At 39.2% G+C, this 26,971-nt stretch overlaps 1 protein-coding gene across 1 annotated transcript in view; it reads right to left on the reverse strand.

Moving 5' to 3' along the window:
• Positions 1-26,971, reverse strand: part of wdr18 (WD repeat domain 18) — a 165,524-nt gene that overhangs the window by 12,778 nt on the left and 125,775 nt on the right. Inside the window, exon 8 of the mRNA XM_020534000.2 lies at positions 7,782-7,948. Within this exon, the coding sequence (XP_020389589.1) occupies positions 7,782-7,948 (167 nt within the window). The remainder of the gene's footprint in view (positions 1-7,781; positions 7,949-26,971) is intronic.

A 26,971-nucleotide genomic window follows, 5' to 3' on the forward strand; every position in this document is an offset into this window, starting at 1 on the left:
CCCCACTGTACTCCCTGTACACCTACAACATGTGTTGCCAAATTCCAAATGAATGCCATCTACAAGTTTGCAATGACACCACCTTAGTGGGACGGATATCTAACAACCATGAGTCAAAATACAGAAGGGAGATAGAGGGCTTGGTGACACGGTGCAATGAACACAATCTGTCTCTCACTGCCGGCAAAACTAAAGAACTGATCATCAACTTCAGAAAGAAAAGAGGTGAACACACTCCCATCTACATCAATGGACCTGAGGTTGAGAGGGTGAAGAGCATCAAGTTCCTCGGAGCGACAATAACTGACAATCTGTCCCGGATTTCCAAAGCAAATGCGACAGTCAAGAGGGCACAACAACGTCTCAGGAACTCTGGCATGTCCATAAGGCCTCTCACCAACGTCTACAGATGTATCATCAAAAGCATACTGTCCAGGTGCATAATGGCCAGATATGGCAACTGCTCTGCCCAGGACTGTAAGAAACTACAGCAGGTGGTGTGCACAGCCCAAACCATCACGGCAGCCAACCTTCCATCCATGGACTCAATTTACATGGCCCACTACTGCGGAAAGGTGGCCAACATCATCTGCCAAAATTCATCTGCCAACTCTACCAATTGCTCAACACCCTTTTGAAGTTCTGCAGTCCTCCTCAAAGCTTACAATGCTTCAAGTTTGCTAACATCTGAAAGTTTTGAAATTGTCCTCTTTACACCAAGATCCAGATAATATAAATCATAAAAAGCAAGGGTTCCAATACTGACCTCTGGAGAACTCCACTACTGACCTTTCCCCAGCCCAAAAATTATTCATTGGCCATTATCTCTGTTTCCTATCACTTGGCCAACTTTGTATCCACATTACTGCTGTTCTTTTCATTCTATAGCTCACTCTTTGCTCACAAGTCTGCTGTGTGGCACTGAATGAAATGCCTTTTGGGAATCCACACAAATCACATTAACAGTATTACACTCATAAATCCTTTCTGTTACTTCTTCAAAACCTGCACCAAGTTAGTTAAACATGATTTTCTCTTTAGAAATCCATGTTGGTTCTCCATAACTAACTTGCATTTGTCAAAGTGACCATTAACTCCATCACAAATGAGTTCAATAAGTTTGCCCATCACATTTCTGATGAAGAGTCTAGGCCCGAAACGTCAGCCTTCCTGCTCCTATGATGCTGCTTGGCTTGCTGTGTTCATCCAGCTCTACACCTTGTTATCACTGAAATGAAACTGACTGGTTTGTGATTCCTGTTAACATTGCACCCTTTATCGAACCAGGACGTAAGAACATAAGAAAAAGGAATTGAAGTAGGCCAACAAGCCCTTTAAACTTGCCCTGCCATTCAACAAGATTGTAACTGATCCGCCTCAGGCCTCAACTGCCCTTTCACGCCAGTTCAGCACAACCACTAACTCCTTGATATTTCAAAAATCTATCTTCCTGTTCTTTAAATACTTTCAGTGATGTAGCTTCCACAACCCTGTGGGGTACAGAATTCCAGAGAGTCAACACTCCCTGGGAGAAGAAATTCCTTTGCACCTCTGTTTTAAATGGGTGTCCTCTTATTCTGTAACCTGCCCCTAGTACAAGATTCTCTCATTCATGGAAACACCTTCTCAACATCTACCTTGTCAAGTCTCCTCAGAATCTACTATTTCTTAATAAAATCTTCCTTATTCTTCTGAACTCTAACGATAAAGGCCTAACCTACTTAGCTGTGCTTAGTAAGTCAATCCCTTCATCCAAGGAATCATGACAATAAGTCTCTTTTGAACTGCATCCAATGCCAGTATATCCTTTTTCAATTACAGAGACTAAAACTGCACACAATATTCTTGGTGTAGCCTCACCAAAACCCTGCACAGTTGTAACAAGATTTCCTGGTTTTTAACATCTAACCTCCTTGCAATAAAGGCCAAAATTCCATGTGCTTTCTTAATTACAATAAACTTTTTATTATGGGACTAAGGGTGTGCCAGCTGATATAACATTCTGGTTGATCAAGAGGTCCACATAATCAAATGACAAAACACACACTAAGCAATAGAAATGTAATGCAGGGTATACACATCACTGTTATACTCTATTTACAACATAAGTCATTCAAATAATAATGCAACTTTGCCATAAATGAAACTTATTGGCAGACAGCCTTCTCATTCGCACCCTCAACTGACAATTCAAACATCTGAGAGATTGCGATAGTACAGTAAACTTCCTGTATTTGAGGTACATAATTTTTGCCAGTTTATCAAGAGTGCTGGTACACAAGGTGCTGGTTAAAACGAAGTTTTCTGTACTTGTTGCACCTGCATTCTAACTTTTTTTGTACTTCATGCTTAAGAACACCCAGATATTGCACATGCCCTGTTCGGAGCTGCACATGCTTTTGTTTGGTTGTGTCCTATTGTAGCCTTTGGTCTCGTTTCTGTAATCAGATTTCTTGTGAGGTGAACCTAGTGTCCCTTTACACATGACTTGCAAAGATCTTGAAAAGCAGGACAACTCTGCACTGAGTGCAGTAGGCTGCACTTATGCACATGTTAAGTGCAACTTGTGGTAAGTCTAAAAGCAGGTTTTTACCTTAAATCAAAAATAATATGTTTCAGATCCATTTTTTTCATGGGAACCACAATAAATGTCTCAGAAAAAGGAAACAAGCAGAGGCTTTTAGTCATAATTTAGTTAACCTGATTAAGCAGAACTATCTTCTGGAAGCTAACCTCATTTGAACAAGTAAACAGAAAATCCCAAAATTATTCTCATGGTAAATCTTAAAAAATGCGAGTCACTGCAGTGTCACGATCAAACAGCCACATGTTAATCTAAGAGGGCAAAATACAGTGCATTTTACAACATTGTTATTCTGGCAGAACAGAAGACAATGGCTGTTTTCCGGAGAAGTACTGCAACATCATCAATATTGAGGCTCTGGCTGCCAGACTGAATGACATCTGAAAACCTGTGTGGATTAGAGACATGGACAAGAGAATTGTTAAACAAATAAACCCTGCAATAAAAACTTTAAGGAGAAAGGTCAGCAATTTAAAATATTGCATATCTTAATACCTTTTTTCTAAACCCTGCATTTTTATTCACTTGTTTCTGGAATATGATTTGCTGGAATACTCAGTGCCAGTGAGTGTAAAAGGAGAATTTAAATCCAAATAGTGGGGGAAACTGAGCCAACATATGTCATTAAGAGCAAGGGTGAAAAGTGAATGGGACAAAATATTGGCTGTGGAGTTTTGAACGAATTGGATGTTGGCAAAGAGGGTACCTGAGAACTCAAGTCTGTAGGTAGCAATGACACAGAATGGGCTTTTGAGGACAGGGCAATGAAGTTTGATTGACCACTGAAGTTAACATTACGTAGGTGGAAAAAAATGGCTTTGATGATGGGTAGGAATTTGAATTTGAAACTTGGCTCCAATTTGAAAAGAACTTCAAAGATGCACACTGTTCAGTTTAATCAAACAGCCTTAGAAAAGGAGCAATGTTGCCGGTGTGAGAAAGAAGCAGTAATAGCGGTTAATAGTGGTTTGGAGACTCTAAGTGCTCATTTAAAGATTGTCCTGGGCCCCTCACAAATTGGTTGCTATTAAAATGTTTGATATCACAAAGACAATGAAGGGAGATGGTAGTAAGTTATAGCTGCCCCTCACCAGCGTACTCCCTTGGTGCTGTAACCATTCTCAGATTTGATACAAGTGACAGCTCACCCCATGCCTACTGATAATGCTATCAAGCTGGACAGAAGGGAACGCAAGCAATGATACCTCCTTGAGGAATTCCAGAAGAATGAACTTGGGGGTTAGAGGAAGTATTGCTGAATATGCACTAGAAATTCAATAGCACATTTATGAAGCTGGATTATGGCACAAGTGGCAGAAGGGAATCGTGCATGTTGAAAGCAATTGCAATGTTGTTGAGGGCAAGAAAGGGTAGGTTTACCATGTCACAGTCTATGTGGGGGAAAAGTGGACTACAAATGCACCAACAGCTTGAAGCATTATAAGTGTTAACATTATTGAGTTCTAGTTCTGCTCTCATATGGTTTAGCAAAAATTTTGAAAACCTTTGTTAGCTAAAATACCATGATGGTTATTCAAAGTACTTATCCTCCTTTCTATGTGCTTTCAAACATTTTACGTTATGAGAGGTTATCATAAGATGATCAGACAAAGGAGTAGAAACTAGGTCATTCAGCTCATCAAGTTTGCTCTGCCATTCAATGAGGTCATGGTTGATCGTATCCTCAACTCCACTCATCCCACAACTCTTGATTCCCTTACTGACTTAAAATCTACCTCAGCCTTGAATCCACTCAACAATCCACCCCAACAGTGTTCTTCTGTAAAGAGATCCAAAGATTCACTATCCACTACCCTTTGAGAGAAGTTTCTCTTCATCCCCATCTTAAATAGGTGACACCTTACTTTGAGATTATGCCCTCTGGTCCTAGACTCCCCCACAAGGAAAAACAACCTATGTCTATATTGAAAAGCTTCCTAGGAAACTCATAAGTTTCAATAAGGTCTCCTTTCAATCTTCTAAACTCCAATGAATACAAGCTCAACCTCCTCAACTTCATCTCATAAGAAAATCCCTCCATGCCCAGGATCAACCTAGTGAACCATCTCTTTGCCTCTATTCCCAGTTTATGTTTCCTTAGCTATCCTGATGTCCACATCTGCGTCATCCTTTTCCATTGTGAAGACCAATGCCATATATTCATTGAGGATTATGCCCGTGTCTTCTGGGTCCCCACTCTGATTACCTCTACGATTCCCTTAGTTATTCTATTCCTCTTCAAGTATTTAAAAAACCCACGGGTTTTGCTTTATTCTACCTGCCAATGCTTTATCATTCACTCTCTTAGATTTCCTAATATCCATTTTAATTTGTCCCTTACACTTTTAATACTCCTCAGGGCTTTGCTCTGTTGAGCCTTTTTACACTCCTCAGAAACTTTGCTGTGTTGAGCCATTGCTGCCTGCCATAATACTCTATCTTTTTCTTAATCCGAAATTTTATGTTCTTTGACATCTGAGGTTCTCTAGTCACAGACTCACCCTTTGTCTTCGTAGGAACATATCTGCCCTGTATTGTTGTTTTTCCACCCTTGAATGCCTGACTGCTCTGACACAGTTTTACCAACAAATAACTGCTCCCAGTCCACTTGGGCCAAATTGCATCTTATTCTTAGTAAAGTTAGACTTTCCCCAGATTAGAATTTTTAGCCCTATCCCCATCCTTATCCTTTTCCATACCTATCCTAAATTTAACTGAGTTATGGTCACTATCTTCAAACTACTCATATGCCTTCTGCTGCCATAGTTCATTTCTGAAAATAAGGCACCTCCCTTGTTTGCTTTCTGTGTACTAAGTAAGAAAATTGTTCCTAGATACAGTTTAAGGATTTTGCCCCGTCCCTACCTTACACACTAAAATTATCCCAGTTAATATGTGAAAATAAAACAAAGAGTGAGCATACAGCATCTGTGGAGAGAAAAGCAGAGTTAATGGTTTGAGTCCAGTGACCGTTCGCAAGATGAAAACCGTTTTTCTCTCCACCGATGCTGCTGGGCCTGCTGAATTCCTCCAGAACTTTGTTTTTAATTCCAGTTAATATGTGAGTAGTTAAAATACCCTAGTATTACTGCCTCATTGTTCTTAGATCTCCCTGAAATGTGATTATATATTTCACCTTCTACTTCTGACTTTCTGAAGGCCTATAGTATTTACCCTTTTTGTTTATTTACTTTTACCCATATAGCCTCATTTGATAATCCTTCCTAAGATACAGTCCCTGCTTACTGCGATAATTGATTCCTTGACCAATGTTGTGACCGCTACCACTCTTTTGTCCCCTCTCTATCTCATCTGAATACCCTATGACAAGGAATGTTGAACTGCCAATCTAGCCCAGGAGAAAGAAATGCTCTTGGATTTAGATCACTAAAAGCTAGAAAACAAAATTGAGAATGTAAGGAGAATTATGATCATGGATAAATTCAGAAATAGCATCCTGGCAAACTTAAAAACTCGTTTTGACAAACATCAAGTAGTAAAGATCAGAGAAACAACAGTTGTGGCAGATGCCTATGGTATCTTATGCAATTGCAGGTGGGTAAACAGTCATATGAGAATCCACACAGAAACGGAAGGAATGGATTTCTGCAGATGGAACAGGGATTAGTTTTAGAGAACAGGCAGAAGGATGTCATGACAAAGAACAGTTGTAACCAAGGAGTTAACATGCTTCCATTGTAATAGGACTCAACATACCAAAGTCAATTTCAGGAAATTAAATAGGAGACTGATTGCAGTAGTAGGAAAGTCTAACAAATCTTCAGAAAAGGAGGCAGCAGAAAAGGTAATTAAAGTATTAAAACTAAGCTATTAAAAACAGGGCTTCAAAGAGAATGTTTCCTTAGAATGTACTGAGAAGGGAGTGATTGCTCAGGACAGTCATGAAGATTCTTTGAGAATCATGAGGAGAATCAGACCACTGAAAATTTTGAGTATTTTATCCCTTATTCTTTCCATGAAGGAGGTAAACCAATCAAGATACTGAGAAACACTGGAGCAAGTCAGTCACTGATGCTGGCTGATAATATTAGGTTACTGAAGCAGAAAATATGTATTGGAGGGATACATAGAGGTTAGAGGGATACACAGGTTACAAACTAGTCTCATTACAATGAGTTGGATTAAAGAGTGACTGGGTAAGTGGAGAAGTTGCTGTAGCAGTGAAACAAATTCCTTTATGAGGAACTAATTTTAATTTTGGAAATGACTTGATAGGTTCTGGGGAGATACATTATGGGGAACAAGGAAATGGCAACCAAGTTAAAGAGATATTTTGCTTATGTCTTAATGGTGGAAGATACTTTGAACATCCCATTAATAGTAAAGAATCTGGGGGAGGAATTAAGTAGCATAACCATACATGAGAAGTAATATTAAAGAAACTAATGGGGCTTAAGACAGATGAGTCCCTGGCCTTAGTGGTTTATATCCTAGGATCATAAAACAAGTAGGTACAGCACTAGTGGATGCGTTGGTTGTAATTTTCCAAATATCCTTGGATTCTGGAGAAGTGCCAGAGAATTGGAAAACTGCCAATGTGGTAATCCTATTTAAAAAGGGAGGGAGACAAAAAGCAGGTAACTATAGGCCAGTTAGCCTAACATGTATTGTTGGAATCAATTATTAAGGAGGTAACAGCAACACATTTGGAAAATCATAATCTAATCAAGAAGAGTCACAGTGGCTTCATGAAAAGGAAATCGTGTCTGACTAATTTGCTTCCTGGTAGTGTTGTGACTAGGTCTTGGATACATAGAATTAGACAGGAAGAAAAGTAGTCTTTTAAACAGGGATACGGTTTGAAAATTCAATTATGGATACAATTTTCAAAACATTTAACTCAAAAGGATGTAGGTAAAGAGAATGAAGCTGATATATTAGCCCATTTTCTTTAATAGAAATGCACAGGTGTGTTTTTGACAGAAAGCATGTAGGGAAGACAAAGGATAGCTTTGAGGTTAGATCCTTGTTGGGGGAAATAAACAGAGATCGTGGTGTGGGAGTGGGAAGAGAAGCTATTGCAGGCAATTCCCTGGTTATGACTGGATTGATAAGAATGGAACCAGTTCCACTCTGCTGGTGTGGTGGTCAACCATGGCATAGTCTGAAGACGTTAACAAGGACCTGTTGTAGCAACTAATGAAATTTCAAAATATGTTATGGAGTAAAATCTCACCTTCTTGTTGTGCTGAAGAGATAGCATGATAGCAGCTCCCTCTTCATTTTCTGTAATTTCTGAACTGTGTAAATATCTGCTAAATTTTGGGAGACTCAGACTGGGCCTGCTGTCAGGGTTAAACATGTTGGCTGAGGCAACCATCAGGAAGGCGTTTGTCACTGGCCCTAGGGATAAATACAGGAATGTCATTAATGTGGACAATATTTAACCCACTGCATTGATAATCTAGTCATTATTTACCGATACTTTAGAAAGTAGGAGTAGGAGCAGGAGTAGGCCATTCAGCCCTGCTCCATCATTCAATATGATCATAGCTGATCCTCTACCTCAGCACTATTTTCCCACATTCTCTCCATATCCCTTGATGCCTTTAATATCTAAAAAAATTATCAATATTTTTATTGAATATATTCAGTGACCTGTTCTCCACACTGACCACCCTCAGAGAAGAAATGTTCCCTCAGCTCAATCTTAAACGGCCTTCCCTTTATCCCGAGACTTTTGACCCCTGGTTTTAGAGTACCCAACTAAGGACTCATCTTCCTTCTGCAACTAGCCTGAACAGCCCTGTTAGAATTTTATACGTTTCGATCCTTTCATCCTTCTAAACTCTAGTGAATACAGGTCCAACCAAATAAATATCTCCTCATATGACAGTCCTGCTATACCTGGTATCAACCTAGTGAAACTCTGCTGCACTTTCTCTTTGTCAAGTACATCCTTTCTTGGGCAGGGAGACCAAAATTGCACACAATATTCCAGTGAGATCTCACCAAGGCCCTGTATAACTGCAGTAACATCCTTATATCTGAACTCAAGTCCTCTTGTAATAAGGTCTATATACCACTTTCCTACCTAACTTCTTGCTCCATCTGCCTGAGCACTTTTATTGACTGGTGTACAAAGATACCCAGACGCCTTTATACATCCACATTTCCCAATATATCACCATTTAAATAATACTCTGCCTTTCTGTTGTTCACACCAAAGTGTATAACTTCACATTTATCTACACTGTACAGCATGTGAAATGTATTTGCCCACTCACTCAATTTGTCTAAATTACCTTGAAGCCTCCTTCACTATCCTCACAATCTCATTTGGTTCTGCGTTGTCAGCATTTTGTCCCCTCATCCAAGTCATTTACATATATCATGAATAGCTGGGGCTCAAGTACTGTTCCTTGTGGTACACCACTAATCCCTGCTTGCCACCTGGAAAAAAAAAATTTATTCCTACTCTTTGTTTCTGGTCTCTCAACTAATTCTCAATCTGTCAGTATACTACCCCCAATCTTGTGTATTATAATATTGCCCACTAGCCTCTTCTGTAGGGCCTTATTAAAAATCACTTTGAAATCCAAACACACCAACCGCTTCTCCCTTATCTGTTCTACTAATTACATCCTCAAAAACTCCAGTAGTTAAGTACAATTTCCCTTTCAGAAACCCATGCTGACTTTATCTTATCCTACTAATGCTTTCCAAGTGTTTTGTCTTTTATAATAGATTCTAGCATTTTCCCCATTACTTATGTTAGGATAACTGGTCTGTAATTCTGCTTTTTCGCTCCTTTTTTTAAAATAGTGGAATTATTTTTGCCACCTTACAATCTATGGGAATTGCTCCAGGGTCTATAGAATTTTGAAAATAACCAACAATGCATCCCATATTTCCTCGGCCACAAAGTACACTGGGATGCAAATTATCAGACCCGGGGATTTATCAGCCTTCAACTGCATTATTTTCTCTAGGACTATGCTTTTTACTAGTAGTGACTTTTTCATTTACTCCTTCCATCAGAACCTTTGGTTTCCTAACATTTCTGGGAAATTATTTGCATGCTTGTTTGTGAAGACAGAACCAACATGCGTGTTCAATTTTTCTGCCATTTCTTTTTTCCCCATTATACATTTCCCATTTCTGACTATAAAGGACCTATATTTGTCTTCACTACTCTTTTTCTCTTCATATATTTATAGAAGCTTTTATAGTCAGTTTTTGTGTTCCCTGAAACTTTACACTTATTCTTTACTTTCCCCTCTTGAACATTAGAATTTAGCAAAAGAGGACAAAAATAAATAGCATACAGTCCTCAGAAATGCTGTTTTTTTTTCAATTTTATATATTCCCTCTTTGGATCTAATACAATCTCTAATTTACTTTATAAACCATGGTTGAGGCACCTTTCCTGTTTTATTTTTTGTGCCAGGGAGGAAAAAGAATTTATGTAATTCATGCATAATGTTCTGTAAATATTAGCCATTACCTATCCACTTCCAATCCTTTTACTAAGATTCCCAATCCATCATTACCAATTTGCACCTTATACCTCTGTGTTTAAATTCAGGTCCTTAGTTTTGGATTCAACTATTTCAATCTCCATCTGAATGGACAGTTCCTTCATTTTCAAACCAGGCTTTAAGAGTCGAGCAAGATTAGTATTCTGCAAAAAAAGTCTACTCTTATAAAATATAGGCATATTGCATTTAAAGAACAAACCTAAATTCTCTAACATTTGCCTTCTTAATGCACAATGCATATCAGGTTGTGATTTTTTTAAGAAGTAGAATGATGTGATTGCTGCAGGATGTAACAGAGAGTGATAAAAAGCAAACAAAATCATATTAATACTGGAAAATAAAACGCTTTTCCTTTTCAGGTGCCTAGTGCCAAGATGGAGAATTCCCAGATCAATTTAGATAGAGGGCAACTGATAGAACACAACAAACTTACAAGTCATTTTGCTTTAATTAACAAAGATGGAAAAGCCCCTAATTGTAGCAGTTTCCCGTAATACCTCTCTATGGTCTCTGATATTGATGATGTGTTACGGAGTTGATGATAGTTCACTGCAACAGTAAATTTTCTTTACTTCAATTTAATCTGAGTTGACATCTTTCCTATGGTCATTAACTATGAAGACTCTCAATATATGACAGCAGGTTAACTGACATTGGGTATTACCGGTCCAGTGCTATTCTCGCCCTGACATCCACATATATTGTACTTCTAGCTGTGAATCAGACCATTTGGAATGCAGGAAGAGAGATAAAGAATAGAACCTATATTATTTTTTGACTAAAGATTACAAGGTGTACAGCTGGATGAACACAGCAGGCCAAGCAGCATCAGAGGAGCAGGAAAGCTGACGTTTCGGGCCTAGACCCTTCGGCTTAGGGAAGTAACTGCCATCTTTCTGCTGATCTCCCAGTTCAACATTAAGTGGGGATCGAAACTGGGATATTCTAACCCATCATGCCATGAAAAAAATAACTTTTACATAGGTTTGTAATGGATTACAGACATTTTCACCAGAACTCAAATTTCTGTTAAAGTATCATCCGCCAGTTCAAAACAATTTCAAACCTCTATAGGGCATCACTTTGCTTAAAAATTATTTCGGTTTGGTTTATTACCCAGTCTTAATCATAATCCTATGGTGAACAGAGAAATAACTCGAGCTTAAATAATATCAACAAACTGAAAATATATCTGCGTCAGAAAGAGACATTAGCTTTATGTTCCAGGTGGAAGCTGTCTTCTACAGTTAGCCTATTTCTGTTTTCATTATTAATTCCGAAAATCTTTGATAAAATTAAGGATGAAAGTCAGGAGTTTAAGCTTATGAAGCTCTAGTTTAAATACATTTTAAGTGCAATTTCTAAAGCTCTGTGCTAAATAAATGAATTTGCAGTGTTAACACTTGAATATTTAAAGATATGGAAAATGCATTGTCATCTGAAATTTCAGTTCCATTGTTTGTTTTCTCTCTTCTTCTGAAGGTGCTGACTTTGGCTGGAGAATACATTGATATGTGTGGGCTGTCCTTTGAGACATTATCCATGTGACCAGGCAGCAAGTATCCCATAACTAATCAATCATATAGGGCATTATGCCAATGCCTGATCCCATCCCCTGCTGACGTATACAAGCATGTGCTGTCCACAAGATGTCTCTGGGTACTGATTCAGAGTAAAAATCCTAACTATTTCTAAAACATCCCTCATCTAGTCGCAACAGGGAAACTGATGTAAGATATAACCACTGCAGCTGAGCTATCAGCCAACTGAAAACTGAGAATCAAATCTGAAAGCATCCAGCATTAAACCCATATGCCCCATGACTTAATTTAATAGATTTGTAGTGCAGGCGAACTCATTCGACCTTAGTATTAATTTAAAATAATGCCCTGTTAGCATTGAAACAATTCAAAATTACATAGTACGATTATAAACTCAAAGTCATCCACAAAGGCATAAAGAGCCTGTATGTGAAGTGTAGTGTCAGGACGTTCTAATATGACATAGGTCCAGCTGATCTAACAAAAGCAATAGAAAAGTAACAGTTGATTGCCCAACTAAACATAAACCTAAGCAATTAAAACTGGATGTTTAAATGTACAAATTTTCTACTTTCAAACTGCACTGGTGTATTAGATATAGAAAATATTAAAATAGATATTATCAACAGGCACTTAGATGAGCTAGAATAATTCAGTCCCACAGTAAATGCTAAGTCCTTTTTCATATGATAAGTTATATTAAATTGCTAGACTCTTGAAGGGTTTGTTAGTTAAGATGTAAAGTTTTAGCCATGTAGTCAGTAATAATCAAAACTAGCAAAGCCCGTGTGAACTGACAAACAAGACATTCAGACTGTCAAGGTTAGCAGCTAAAAGGCATGCGGTCAATGCCCTCATTTGAGGAACAGGCAATGCATACAAAGACTGTGGAAGCAAAGATAATATGGGGCACAGAGTCATAGTCATACAGCATGGAAACAGACCCTTCAGTCCAACCAGTCCATGCCAACCATAATCTCAAACTAAACTAGTCCCACCTGCTTGTGCTTAGCTCGTATCCCTCCAAACATTTCTGATTCATGTACCTATCAAAATATCTTTTAAACATTGTAACTGTACCCGCATCCAGCACTTCCTCTGGAAGTTCATTCCGCACTCTGTGTAAAACAGTTCTTTAAAACAATTCAGCTCCTGTCATTGCGGGATTAGAACTCATGACCCCAGAACATTGTCCTGGGTCTGGATAGCTAGTCCGGTGATACTACCACTGTGCCACTGCCTCCCCACTACACCTTTAGATTCACTAGGTTGATTCCGGAGTTGAGTTAAGTTAAGCTTACGAGGAGAGACTGAGTAGATTGGGATTATAGTCATTGGAATTCAGAAGATTGAGGGGGGATCTTATAGAAACATATAAAATTATGAAGGGAATAGATAAGATAGAAGTAGAGAGGATGTTTCCACTGGCAGGTGAAGCTAGGACAAGAGGGCATAGCCTCAAGATTAGAGGGAGCAGATTTAGGACTGAATTGAGAAGGAACTTCTTCACCCAGAGGGTTGTTAATCTATGGAATTCCTTGGCCAGTGAAGTAGTTGACGCTACTTCAGTAAACATTTTTAAAGATAAGGTAGATTTTTTTTTGAACAATAAAGGAATTAAGGGATACGGTGAGAACGTGGGTAAGTGGATCTGAGTCCACAAAAAGATCAGCCATGATCTTATTGAATGGCGGAGCAGGCTCGAAGGGCCGGACGGCCTACTCCTGCTCCTAGTTCTTATGTTCTTATAATGTTTGTGTGTGTGTGTGTGTGGTGTTTCTCAGAGAGTTTTGAAAGGGTTAAAGTTTATGTTACACGACTTAGAATTCCTGTCCTTTTAGTATTCTTGTTAAAGTTATTGTTATGACACAGTGATAGCAACACAAATCAAATCAGCTTCACTATCACTGAATTCACAACACAGTGAAATCAAAACATTCAATGACCCTCCAAACTGCCCAATTGATTCTTATCGGACTCTACAAACAGATCTTGGACACCAATTCTATAACAAAAAAAACTTAACAATTATTAATAATGTAACTTCAGCAGAACGTAGATAAACAAGAAATGAGAAAAAGAAACAAGAAACAAGAAACAAGAAATATTTATTTAATTCTTAAAGTCTGGGATTCTTTTCTCAGAATCTTCAACAATTTGATAACTGGACAGAAACTAGAGACAGCATGCAAAACCAAGCAGTAACTTCTCCAGAAGTCTCCAAAAATCACTCTGCCTCCTTTCAAAACCTAGTCAGAACCGGTTCTCTTGACTGACCAATTCAACATCCCACCATCTGTCAGCCTTGAGCATAGCAACAACTTGGTGCCAATCGTCTACAGTGTCCTTAGATCAGTAATTAAGTTGCATTATTTTTCTAGGCAAGTTCCCAACAGAAAACATTGTTGTTCTCTTCTCTCTTAAAGAAAGCTACCATTCAAGGTTCAATTTTGTACTTAACTCTCAGTTCTAACCAAAAATGAGAAAAATAAAAGAAAATTAGTGATGGTCTCTGCATTAGGCTATTAGAGATTAAAAATTCATCTGGTCTAGTTTGTGCCATTTGTTAAAAACAGTTTAACTACAATAAATTGTTATTTTCTCGTTAATCAAAAAAAAGGGGTTAAATATTTTTAATCTAAATTAGAGTTAGGTAGAATTGGAAATTTCAATGGTTTAGTCTAATTTTCACATTTATGATGATTTGGGAATAGTGGGGTTTGTTTTTCTGCTCATTAGCTTCAGTGAGTCATGACACCAGTGAGATTGTTGATATATTGGTTTTAGTTTTCCAAAGTTTCCAAGATTCAGGAAGGCTCCGTTAGATTGGAAAATAGCAAATTTAATTCTTTTATTCAAAAAAGTAGGGAAATAGAAAGCAGGAAACTGCAAGCCAATTAGCTTAACATCTGTCATAGAGAAGATGTTAGAAGCTATTAAACGTGTTTAATATAGAATAACAGATATTCGGAAGTGAGTTACAGACTGGAACCTTGTCAAATGGTTTGGGGTAATTTAGATATTGAATTGGAGGTACTGGGGAGTGAGTTACTGTTTGGAATATAGTGAAGAGTGTAGGTGTGGTTTACATACAGAATACCTGATACTGGTGAGTGAACTGGAATCTAAATGAGGAGTGTCAGGTGTTTATATATAGAATAACAGATACCCGGGAATGAGTTACAGACTGGCATCTAATTGAGTTACAGTTTGGAAATGTAGCAAGGGGTTCGAGGTGGTTTATCTTTAGAATAACTGATGTACGGAAGTGAGTTACAGATTGGAATCGTATTGAGGTTTTGTTTTGGGTGGGGCTGGTTATGTAGAGAATAACAGTTATGCAGCACTGAGTTACAGACTGGAATCTAATTGAGGGAAGCGGGTAATTTATAGACACAGCAACCAGACAGGAGAGGGAACAAAATACCTACAATGCACCAACTCAAAAATGACCAACTGCTGCTTGTGGAGGTTTACAAGTATTCTGAAAGATGGGAGATAAAACAGGCAGACACTCACATAGCAACCCAAGTCAGGAAGCGACAGAAGAATACTTGGATTTCCAAATGGCATCAGATCAAGACAGTTTTAGATTTTAAAACTGTCTCAGTAGAGAGAGATCAGAAAGTAAATTAGGAACAGGTCATAAGGTATCTACAAATTACTGGACAAATCAGAGGAAGTTAAGCTGCTCGTTCAGCCAACAGTTAGGAGGACAAATGATGAGCTCCCATATATTACTAGGAATTGGAGTAGGATAGTGAGGAAAAGGCATCAGATTATTCTAAGTCTGCACTGAAAAATGACAACTGACCTCATCCACTGCCTTTTGCTGAAACTATTGCTAACCTTGTACAATCCTTTACTTGCTAAAGTCATAAACTACACCACTTTAGTGGCTTCCCACTTGCCTACTTTGAACATCACCTCCTTCTGTTTTCACCATTCACTGAAGATATTAAAATGTTTTTATGATTTCAGTAACATACTGGTTAGAATGCTGTCTATCTGACACCATCCCATTCATCTTCACTCCTGTGTAAAGGCAACGAAACCAACAGACACAAAAAGTTCCATCAAAAGCTCTGCTTATTTGCAGATGCATTAAAATACTTTTAGACAAGACCATTTGAACTCACAGCTGATCAGTGTGGTATTTATTCAACATTTGATTTTGGGATTGGCCTTGCCACACAGGATTCAAAAACTGTTACAGATTCTGAACATGGTTGTACACCTACAATTCAGTGACTGAGCTGATGTGTCACTTTCTGTGTATTCAAATCTTTTAGATGTTTAAAGATTAGAAAGAAGGGCAGACTTTGTTGAAATGGAACATTGTCTCAGGCATTGACTGTAAACAGGTTCTGGAATTTGTATTTTATTCACCTTCAAACAACTGTCTTCATTTCCTACCACAATGCAGGAATGTATGAACGAAAACAGCTTTTGACACAATTGCCCCTCTCCTGTGCTGACAGAATTCCAGACCCATAACTGAAGCCTTCTCTCTTCCTGCACCTGGTTTCACATTGTACCATTTAGTTTATATTGTCCCTCCTCAGTCTAACATCCAAAAGTCATCAGTTCACATCTCACTGTATTTTCATCTGCAGGAGTCTGAGAGATGAAAATGTACAAAGTGTGAGATGTGTTTTAATCTGCAAAACTGGGATGGAAGATTCAGCAGGAGTCAGCCAGCCAGCCAGCCACTTTAGATTTGTTCACAGCAGGCATTTCGTGATAGCACAGCACTGACATTGACTTTATAAATAGGGAAATGCAAGTAACAGTGGGGACATTTTTTTCATTCACGGGATGAGGACATTGCTGGTGAGGCAGCACTTATTGCCCATTCTTAATTGCCTAGAGGGCAGTTAAGAGTCAACCACATTGCTGTGGGTCTGGAGTCACATGTCGGCCAGACCAGGTGAGGATGGCAGTTTCCTTCCCTAAAGGCCATTAGTGAACCAGATGGGCTTTTCCCAACAATCGACAATGGATTCGCAGTCATCAATAGGTGAGTGACAATGTTGTTGTAACATCAATGGAAGGGTTGTAAATAAATAATCAATAATGTTACCAACATTGTACCATCTATTATTACTGTTACCATAATTGATTTTAAATGTTTTCACCTCATTAATTGGGTAGAAAAGTGCAATGAAAGGAACATCATAGTATACAGGTATATACGTCATGTAGTGCATCTAAGCATCACTAGATTCTTAATTCCAGATATTTATTGAATTCAAATTCCACCATCTGTCATGGCAGGATTCGAACCTAGGTCTCCAGAACATTATCTGGGTCTCTGGATTAACAGTCCAGCGATAATGCCACTAGGCCATTGCCTCTCCTTATTTGGGAGTCTATATCCATTTGAGTGCAGTGTAGATTCACCAGAATGATGGCTGGACAGCGTGGGTTCACTGGCGAGTGAGTGAAATGACACAAACCCAGGGTTGTATTTCAAAATTTAGAAGGAATGGAGAGGTCATTGAGTAATATTTAAGACGGAGGTAGATAGGCTCGTGATTGTCAAGGGGATCAAGGGTTATGGAGAGAAATAGACTGAAACACTTTCAAGACTAAAATGGAACAAAGTCTCACATTTCTCTACTTGATGTTGCACAGTCTACTTCTTGCTCACTCAATCACTTAACCTGTTCAATCTCTTTTCCAGCCTTTCTCTGTCCTCCTTACATCTTACTGTCTTACAAAACTTTGTATGATCAGCAAACTTAAAATACGATTCCATCATCTCAATCATTGACATGGATAAGTTGGACCGAAAGATTATAGAGAGCTGTGTCTTGAGCAATGATCCTTGTGACACCCACAAATACCAGCCTGACAACCTGAAAATAACCTGTTTGTTACCACTATCCATTTTCTGTCCTTTATCATTCATCACACCAAGTCCGGTTTCCCCATCACTACTTGAGCTCACTGACAGACGCTGGCTCCTGGTTCAACGACACGTGTTTGATAATTCCGCATTCTTGTATGTGCAAATTGCTCCCTGGTCTCACCCTTCCATCTCCCTTCAAACTGCTCCATCCTTTCATCAGTCAGCTGTTTAGATTCTTCCCTGTACATGTCCAGTACACTGCTGGGAACAGAGAATGATTCACTCATATCTGCAGCTGTATAGCTCATGTGTGTCTCAGTGTCAGCCTTTGTATAAGTCCAGTACCCTGCAGATAACAGCGTATGATTCACTCATCCCATCCCATCCCATCTGCTGCTGTGTGTTCTGTCTCTGAGCAATGGTGGATCCATTCTGCTACTGCTCTTTTTATCCCATGAGCATCAGTTTACCTCATTGTTCAGCTGTGAGATTTTATCTCTTCCATGTGAAGGGACTGGACCGAGGAATTTCCATTTAATCTCCCATCAAAGTTGACAGGACCCCTGTCTCCCTGCTTTAGGACAGATGTTATGAAACTTGAAAGGGTTCAGAAAAGATTTACTAGCATGTTACAGGTTTGGAGGGTTTGAGCTAAAGGGAGGCTGGGGCTATATACCCTGGAGCATCACAGGCTGAGATGTGACCTTATAGAGGTTTATAAACTCATGAGGGCCATGGATATGGAAGAGTCAAGGTCTTTTCCCTAGAGTTGGGGATTCCAAAACTAGAAGGCATAGGTTTAAGGGAAGAGGGGAAAGATTTAAAAGGGATCTAGGGGGCAACTTTTTCACATTGAGGGTTGTGCGTGTGTGGAATGAGCTGCCAGTGGAAGTGGTACAGGCTGGTACAATTACAACATTTAAAAGCCATCTGGATGGGTATATGAATAGCAAGGGTTTAGAGGGATATGAGCCAAATACTGGCAAACGGGACTAGATTAATGGCGAATATCTGGTCGGCATGCACGAGTTGGACCGAAAGGTCTGTTTCTGTGATGTACAACTCTATGACTATGTTGTACAGAAGGGCACTTAGAAACACTCATGGTTATCAAACAGAGTCAACATGGTTTTGTGAAAAGAAAAAGCTAGCATGCAGGGGTATCAAGCAATTAGAAAGACAAACAGTACGCTGGCATTCATTTCAACAGGATCTGAGTACACAGGTAAAGATGCCCTTCTGAAGTTCTACACAGCCTTGATAAGACCTCACCTAAAAAACTGCATACAGTTTTGGTCATCTCATCTAAGGAAAGATAGGTAGTTTCAAATCAATCTGTCCAGAGATATTACGAAACACCTCTGAAGTAGGTAGGACTTGAACTTGGGCCTCCTGGCTCAGATGTTGGGATATCATCACTATGTCACAAAAGCCCTCCAAGGAAGGCCACACTTGCCTTAGAGGGAATGCAATGGAGGTTCACTAGATTAATTCCTGGGATGGCGGTACTGACTCACCAGGGAAAATTAAGGAAACTGGATTTGTATTCTCTAGAGTTTTAAAGAATGAGAGATGATCTCATTCAAACGTATTAAATTCTTAGAGGGAATGACAGGGTAAACAGGGAATGTTTCCCCTGATTGGGGTCTCTAGAAGCTAGGTACATGATGTAAGGAAAAGGGATAAACCATTTAAGACTCAGGTGAGGAGGAATTTCTTCTCTCCGAGTGTGGCAAGTCTTTAAAATGTCCTACACCAGAGGGCCATGGAAGCTCAATCATCAAGCAAGTTCAACACAGAAACTGATAGGTTTCTGAAGACAAATGACATTAAGGGATGTGGAGATTATGCAGGAAAATGGCATTGAGATGATCAGCCATAATTTAGAATTTCTGGGCAGGCTCAATGGGTTGATTGGCTTACTCCTGGTCCTAAATAATGTTCAATTAATTTATTGTAGTTCTTTGATGAAGCATCAGGTGCTGTGGATAAACAGGAACCATGGATGTACTGTACTAAGACATTCATAAGCCATTTGATAAGACATCAGATCAAGCTTGTTGCAGAAAATAAAAATTCCTGGTAATGGGGATAACATATCGGTGATTTAAAGATGGAGCCAATTAACAGGAAACAGGAAGTAGTCATAAACAGGCCATTTTCTGGATGGTCACATGGAACAACTGATGTGCCACAGGGATCACTGCTGGGGCTGAAACTATTTATAATTTTTATAAATGACTTTGCTGAAGGGAACAAAAGTATGGTTACCAAATTTGTTGATAATCCAAAGATAGGTAGCAAAGTAAGTTGTGAAGAGGACATAAGGATACTACAATGTAATCATGGAGCCAAGAGTTATCGTGAAGAAAATGGAAAAACTGGCATAACAGAAAAAGTCTTGAGCTGATTCAATACAGATTTAAAGGAAGTGGCAATTCGTCCACAAAGAGGAACAGCAAGACATGGACTTCCATGAATTTATTGCAAGGGACTGAAATTATGCTAAGGAAAGGTATAACCCTCTGTACTTTTACCAAATGACTGAACTGATATAACGTTGCCTTTGATAATGTGACAGACGCCCATATCAATAAATTTTGTCTCAGATGTTAGGATACACACTGAAAAAATGTTAACTTCTGGTATCACAGGAATGTCATTGTTCTGCCAACTCATGTTAGCCCTAAATGGGACACTGGATCATACAGATAAAGGTCTAGTTTCAGGAAAAGCTCTCTGATAAAATATCAAAAACCACCTTGAAAATTGTAAAAACAAACACACTAACTGCTCTGCTAACATAAAGTTAGAAAGATTAATTTCACTTAAACATCTTCCAATTAGTTACTTCGAACAAGCTCAGTGAGGAACTTTTTATAATCTCTGCCAATTATCTCTTAGTGCCCCCAAAGTTCATGCCTCTCTAGCAAGAATCTCCTCCTTCACAAGGGTACAACTGCAGTCCAGTGAACTGACTTCTATTACTTTGCCCAATGAACTAATTCATAAATCAGCATTGACAAACTATTTATCACCAATACATGCTCACTTATTCAAACAGGTGGTGCTGTACATCATTCAGTAATAAGAGCCCAAGAGATTTGCTGTTCCTTAACCTAGATGATTAATGATCAGTACAGGTGTCTAACACAGTACAGGAACCAAATCAAAAAGTTCCACTGGACCCCAAGTCTTCGATAAAAACACATTGGCTCAGTGGTTAGCACTGTTGCCTCACAGCGCCAGGAACCTGGGTTCGATTCCACCCTTGGGTGACTGTCTGTGTGGAGTTTGCACATTCTCTCTGTGACTGCATGGGTTTCCTCTGGGTGCTTCAGTTTCCTCCCACAGACCAAAGATGTGCAGGCTAGGTGGATTGGCCATGCTAAACTGCCCATAGTGTTCAGGGATGTGTAGATTAGGTGGGTTATGAGGGATGGGTCTGGGTGGGATGCTCTGAGGGGCGGTGTGGACTTGTTGGGCTGAAGGGCCTGTTTCCACACTGTAGGGATTCTACGATTTAGTGGGGTGGCAGATTTGTAATTTGCAGTATTATACAAGATTACTAATTGAACTATCGTTTTAGAGAGAGGGCATAACCGGTGTCCAAACAAAATGGAACTATAATGTCAAGTCTAACCAGTTCTTATTTAGCTTTCAATGAAGGCTTCAAAAGCATTTTAGAGTCTGTCAATTTAGAGTTAACAGCCTGGTTCACAATCAAAAGCTGGCAGGAGACATGAAAGGGCTGGTGATGCAAGATATATTCTGCAAATTTAGGCACTGTTTACATCTCTCTCAGCTCTCAAAATGTAAGATGTCAATAGAGGAGAAAACATTTTACATCAAGGGGAAGCAAATTCAAGTGGATGAAGTCAATCCGTAAGTGCAGACATCTTCCTTTTACTTGTGGTCTACGTCAACTATCCTTAAGCCCCCTTATCTTCATAGACAAAGCACGTTCAGTTTTTGGACAGCAGTGTGTATAGACTGCTTTCTTGTTCATTTACAATTTAAGCAGGGAATTGATGTCCACCAATATGCTGGCCTCCATTTTGAGACGAAACCTAACCTGACAGCAAAAGCATAAAGCAGAGAAGTACTGTAGATGTTGGTAATCTGAAATAAAGACGCAATGTCCTGGAAATACTCAGCAGATTTAGTAGCATCCGTGGAGAGAACTGAAAATAGAATTACTAACTTAAGCCATTACAAAATGGCAAAACTGCAAAATGTAATCAATTTTAAGCAAGAAAACAATTCCAAGAGGCTTTGCAGATGCATAATCAGACAAAAATGAAGACAGAGTCCAAGGAGGAGATACGAAGAAGGGTGATCATATGATCAAAGAGATCGGCATTAAGAAAAATCTTAAAACAGGAAAGGGATGCTGGGAGATACAAATAAGTTTAGGCAGAAAACTACAGAGCAAGAAGCCAGTACGATTGTAGGCAATGAACTTGCAAAAGATGCCATTTCACACAGGTATAGGACCAGAGGAGATTTCAAAGTTAGGGAGGACCTAGGTTATAAAAGAATCTAAACATCACTCGGATCATTTTTGGACCACCACCAGGTGGAATTCAAGCATGCATGCTGAAGAACACAGAAGGTCTGCCTCCTTCTTGCCCTCAGTCTCCCAGTACTGGTCTCATGATGTTAACGGCATATGCACGCATAGACACTTCCCGCTGCCCATTGAAACTCAGTGACATCATGTCTCCACTTGTACAAGGGTCATTCTGGATTCATAGGTAATCACTACAAATTTTAAACTGGAAGTGTTGAGAGACTGGAAATCAATTTAAATCAGGACTGATGGCTGAGTAATACTTGATCCAGGGATAGGATACTAGCAACAAGTTGTTGGATAAGCTGAAACTTAAAGTGTGTGAAATATGGATGGAAATCCAGGAAAGCACTGGAATACCCAAATCTGGACATTACAAAGGCGAGGATGAGAGATGTGCTGAAGCAAGAGTGGAGGCAGTTGATGTTTGGGAAATGAATGGATAATAAGCTTACAAATAATCTGACTCAGCTCAAGACAGTGATTAAGGGTCTTGTGGCGCAGCAGTAGTGTCTCTACTTTTGGCTGGAAAATTGGGGTTTAAGTCACGCCTCAAGATGTAATGGCCACAGCAGTGTGCCATAATACATATGAGGGACCTGGAATTAGTAGAAAGGGTATAAAGTTTGTATAAGTTCTGCAATGTTTGATTGTGGAAAATGCAACTTAAACAAGGCTGTTTATTGAACAAGGAATCTGACAGGACCAACAGAATTTTTGTTCCAAATAAACATGAAAATATCACTAAAGTTTATATAGCAAAAAACACAACGAGCACTTCAGGTGCAGATCCAGGTACCTTCTAAATGAATTGAGAGTTTCTGCCTCAACTACCCATTCCAGGGAGCCAATTTCAGGTGCCTACTATCCTGTGAGAAAAAAGGGGTTTCCCCTCATGTTCTCTTTAATCTTTCTACTTTAAATCTATGACTCTGGTTACGGACCTTACAGCGAGGTGAAATCAGTCTTTCCTATTTCCCTTATTTAGGCCCCTGAATTTAAACATACATTTCATTCATCACAGACGCTCTATAGCAGCAGTGTGTTACCAAATAGAAGATACATTTAGCAACTCACCAAAACTGTTTCAATTAAATCTGCCAAATCTTTCTACCACTTGAAAGGACAAGGTGCCAAGTGCATAGAAATGTCACCACCTTCAAGCTTCCTTTGAAGCCATACACCTCACTTTTTAAAATTCACTCGTGGGACATGGACATTGCTGGCTGGGCCAGCATTTATTGCCCATCCCTAGTTGCCCTTGAGAAGATGGTAACGCGCTGCCTTCTCGAACCACTGCAGAACCATGTGCTGTAGGCAGACCAACAATGCCCTTAGGGAAGGAATTCCAGGATTTTTACCCAGTGACAAAAAAGGAATGGCAATATATTTTCAAGTCAGGATGGTGAGTAGCTTGGAGGGGAACCTTCAGGTGATATCCCCACGGATCTGCTGCTCTTGTCTTTCTAGATGTAAGTGGTTATGGGCTTGGAAGATTCTGTCTAAGCATCATCAGTGAACATCAGTACAGACTGCTGCAACTCAGCATAGATAGTGGAGGGAGTGGGTGCTTGTGGATGTGGTGCCAATCACATGGGCTACTTTGTCCTGGATGATGTCATGCTTCTTCAGTGTTGTTGGAGCTGCACCCATCCAGGCAAGTGGAGAGTATTCCAACATTCTCTTAACTTGTGCCTTATAGATGATGGACAGGCTTTGGGGAGTCTGCAGGCAAGTTATTTGTCGCAATATTCCTAATCTTTGACCTGCTCTTGTAGCCTCAATATTTATATGGCGAGTCCAGTTGAGCTTCCGGTCAATGGTAACCCCTAGGATATTGAGGAGATTCAGGAAAGGTAACACCATTGAATGTCAAGGGGTGGTGGTTAGATTGTCTCTTATTGGAGATGGTCATAGCCTGACATGTGTGTGGCACAAATGTCACTTGCCACTAGTCAGCCTAAGCCTGGATACTGTCCAGATCTTGTTGCATTTGAACATGGACTGCTTCAATGTCTGAGAAGTCATGAATGCTGATGAACACTGTGCAATCATGGGCAACATCCCCCTTTCTGACCCTATGATGGCGGGAAAGTCACTGATCAAGCAGCTGAAGATGGTTGGGCCTACGACACTACCTTGAAGAACTCCTGCATTTGTCATTGGGAAAGTACTAGAATCTATTATAAGGAAGTAGTATCAGGACATTTAGAAACATTTAATGTAATTAATGCAATGTAGTTTTGTGAAGGGGAAATCGTATTTCAGAAATTTGCTACAGTTTGTAAAGGTATAACAAGCAGAGTTTATAAAAGGGAAATAGTAGATGGGCTGTATTTGGATTTTCAGGAAGCATTCAATAAAGTACCAGATAAAAGGATATTGCACAAGATAGGAGCTCACAATATTTAAGGTAATATATTGGCATGGTTTGAGGATTGGTTAACACATAGAAAACAGAAAGTTGAGATCAATGGGGTTTTTCCCCCCAGATTAGAATGAAGCAACAATGGATGCTGCAAGGATCAGTTCTAGCACCTCAATTATTTATGATTGATATTAGTGAGTTGAAGCAGCGTGTAATGAATCCAGATTTGCTAATGATACAAAATAGATGGGAAGGCATGTTGCGATGAAACATAAGGAATCTACAAGAGGATACAGGTAGGTGAGTGAGTGTGCAAAACTTGACAGATGGATTTTAATGTAGGGAAGTGTGAGATCACACACTTTGGTCGGAAGAATCAAAAGACTGACTATTAATTAAATGGAAAAAGACTCCAACAAAATGCAATGCAGAGGGCTCTGGGTGTTCTTATGCATGAAGCACAGAAGATTAGTATGGAAGTACAGGAAGTAAGTAAGAAGGCAAATGGAATTTTGGTCTTTATTATTAGGGAGTTGGGAGATCAAAAATGGGGAAGTTTTGTTAAGTCCTGTACAACTGTACAGGGTGCTGGAGAGGCTGCATTCAGAATACTGTGCACAGTTTTGTTTCTTGTATCTAAGAAAGGATAAATTGGCATTAGAGTCACTTCAAAAGAGATTCACTAAGCTGATTCCTGGGATGAAAATGTTGACTTTTTCAGAATTGCTAAAACAGGTTGAGTCTTTATTTATTAGGGTTTAGAATAATGAGGGGTGATCTTACTGAAATATGCATTTTGAGGGGGCCTGACAGGGTGGATGTTAAAATGATGTTTCCACTAATAGGGGAATCCCAACTAAATCAGGGGATACTCATTTCAAACACAGATGGGAAGGAATTTTTTTCTGAGGTCAGTCAGGCAATGTTTGGAATTTTCTAATCCAGGGAGTTTGGAGACTATACCATTGAAAATGTTTAAAGTGGAGGAAGATAGATTTTTGAAATATTACGGAGTTGAGAGCTATGAGAGGTGACATGAAATATAAGTCGAGGGATAGATCAGCCATGATCTTATACAACATCAGGACTGGCTTGAGAGGGTAAATGGCTTATTCCTCTTCCTATTTCTTGTATTGGGTTACTGTCTTTCAGATTGTCCAATAAAGCAAATAACTTGTCTGCCTGAACACCTAGGCGAGCTAATTTCTGTTCAAAGAATACAGGAGTTTGGCTGGTGTTCTGACCAACATTTATACCTCATTGAACACCAGCAGCAGAGTTTATCTGGCTACTTATCTCACTGTTGCTTTGATAGTTTTGCTGTGTGCAAGTGACCTACAATTATATACTAAATTCCAAAGTAATTAAAGGATTGCACATGTTGTGGCTATCTTGAGGACTCGAAATGCAATATTATCAAAAAGTAAGTAAAAGTAAACTGAAACACAGAAGCAAACTGTATTGAAATAGAAAAGCAATCGCAGACAGTAAAGCGTAATAGCAGGAATAAATTTGTTATGTATTAAACTACTCATATGAATACAAAACTGACTGTCTTGAAGTCAAAGCCTACAAAGTCAATATACAAATCCTTGCTCAAACACTCTTTGCAATCTTCAAGTAGACTGTGCCATTCTGTGAATTTGTTGCCTTCCCTATTTTGTGACAATGATGTGCAATTTGCTCAGAATGCTTGGGCTTACTAGCACCTCTCCGCATCTTGTCAGAACGATAGAATGTCTGACACCAAATGCATTACAAGAAAATGCAATCTCGTTTCAGAATAAATAATCCCACTACATTATGTAGTATAACAAATAAACTATTTCTGTTCCTTGCTCCCAGCAGTGAATTGATGAGGCACTTAAGAATACACCAGACATTTCTTATGGGACAAATTCTCAGAATTGAAGCCAGTAAATTCTAAACGTTTGTTCGTGTTAAGTTTAAGTTCCTACGTAAAAATGCAAACATATTTGACCTCATGTATCATGACAAGAATCAAAATCACTCTTGCAATTCTCCATATGGTGAACTCCTGAATTTAGCTTGGGTGCACAAGTGATAGAGGGGAAAAGAAAAACTGGAGTGCAAATTAGCAAGACTCATCCCTCTGAACTGCTATCCAGTGATCGCTGATCTATGTTGGTTCCAGATACCCACCACTCTCTAGGTGGAAAAAAAACTCTTCAATTTCCTCTAAACCACCTACCTGAAATCTACGACTTCCATTATAAACCTCTCAAACAAGAGGAATAGGACCATCATATTCATTCTATCCAAACTACTCAATTTTTATACATTTCAATTAGGTATGTCCCGTACCCTCGTCTGCTCCAAAGGAAAGAATTCCAGCCTATCCAACTTTTCCTTGTAACTAAAATTACATTCTTACAAATCCCCTGTATTATATATTCTTTTTACTGCAATTACATCTTTCCTAAAGTTGGTGACTAGAACAGCATGCAGTACTCCAGCTGTGACCTAAACAGTGTTTTATGTCATTCAATAAAACTCTCCAGCTCTTATAACCCATATCTTCATTAACA

Source organism: Rhincodon typus, chromosome 29 (assembly GCF_021869965.1).
Source record: "Rhincodon typus isolate 14 chromosome 29, sRhiTyp1.1, whole genome shotgun sequence".
In the NCBI taxonomy this organism is placed as follows: domain Eukaryota; kingdom Metazoa; phylum Chordata; class Chondrichthyes; order Orectolobiformes; family Rhincodontidae; genus Rhincodon; species Rhincodon typus.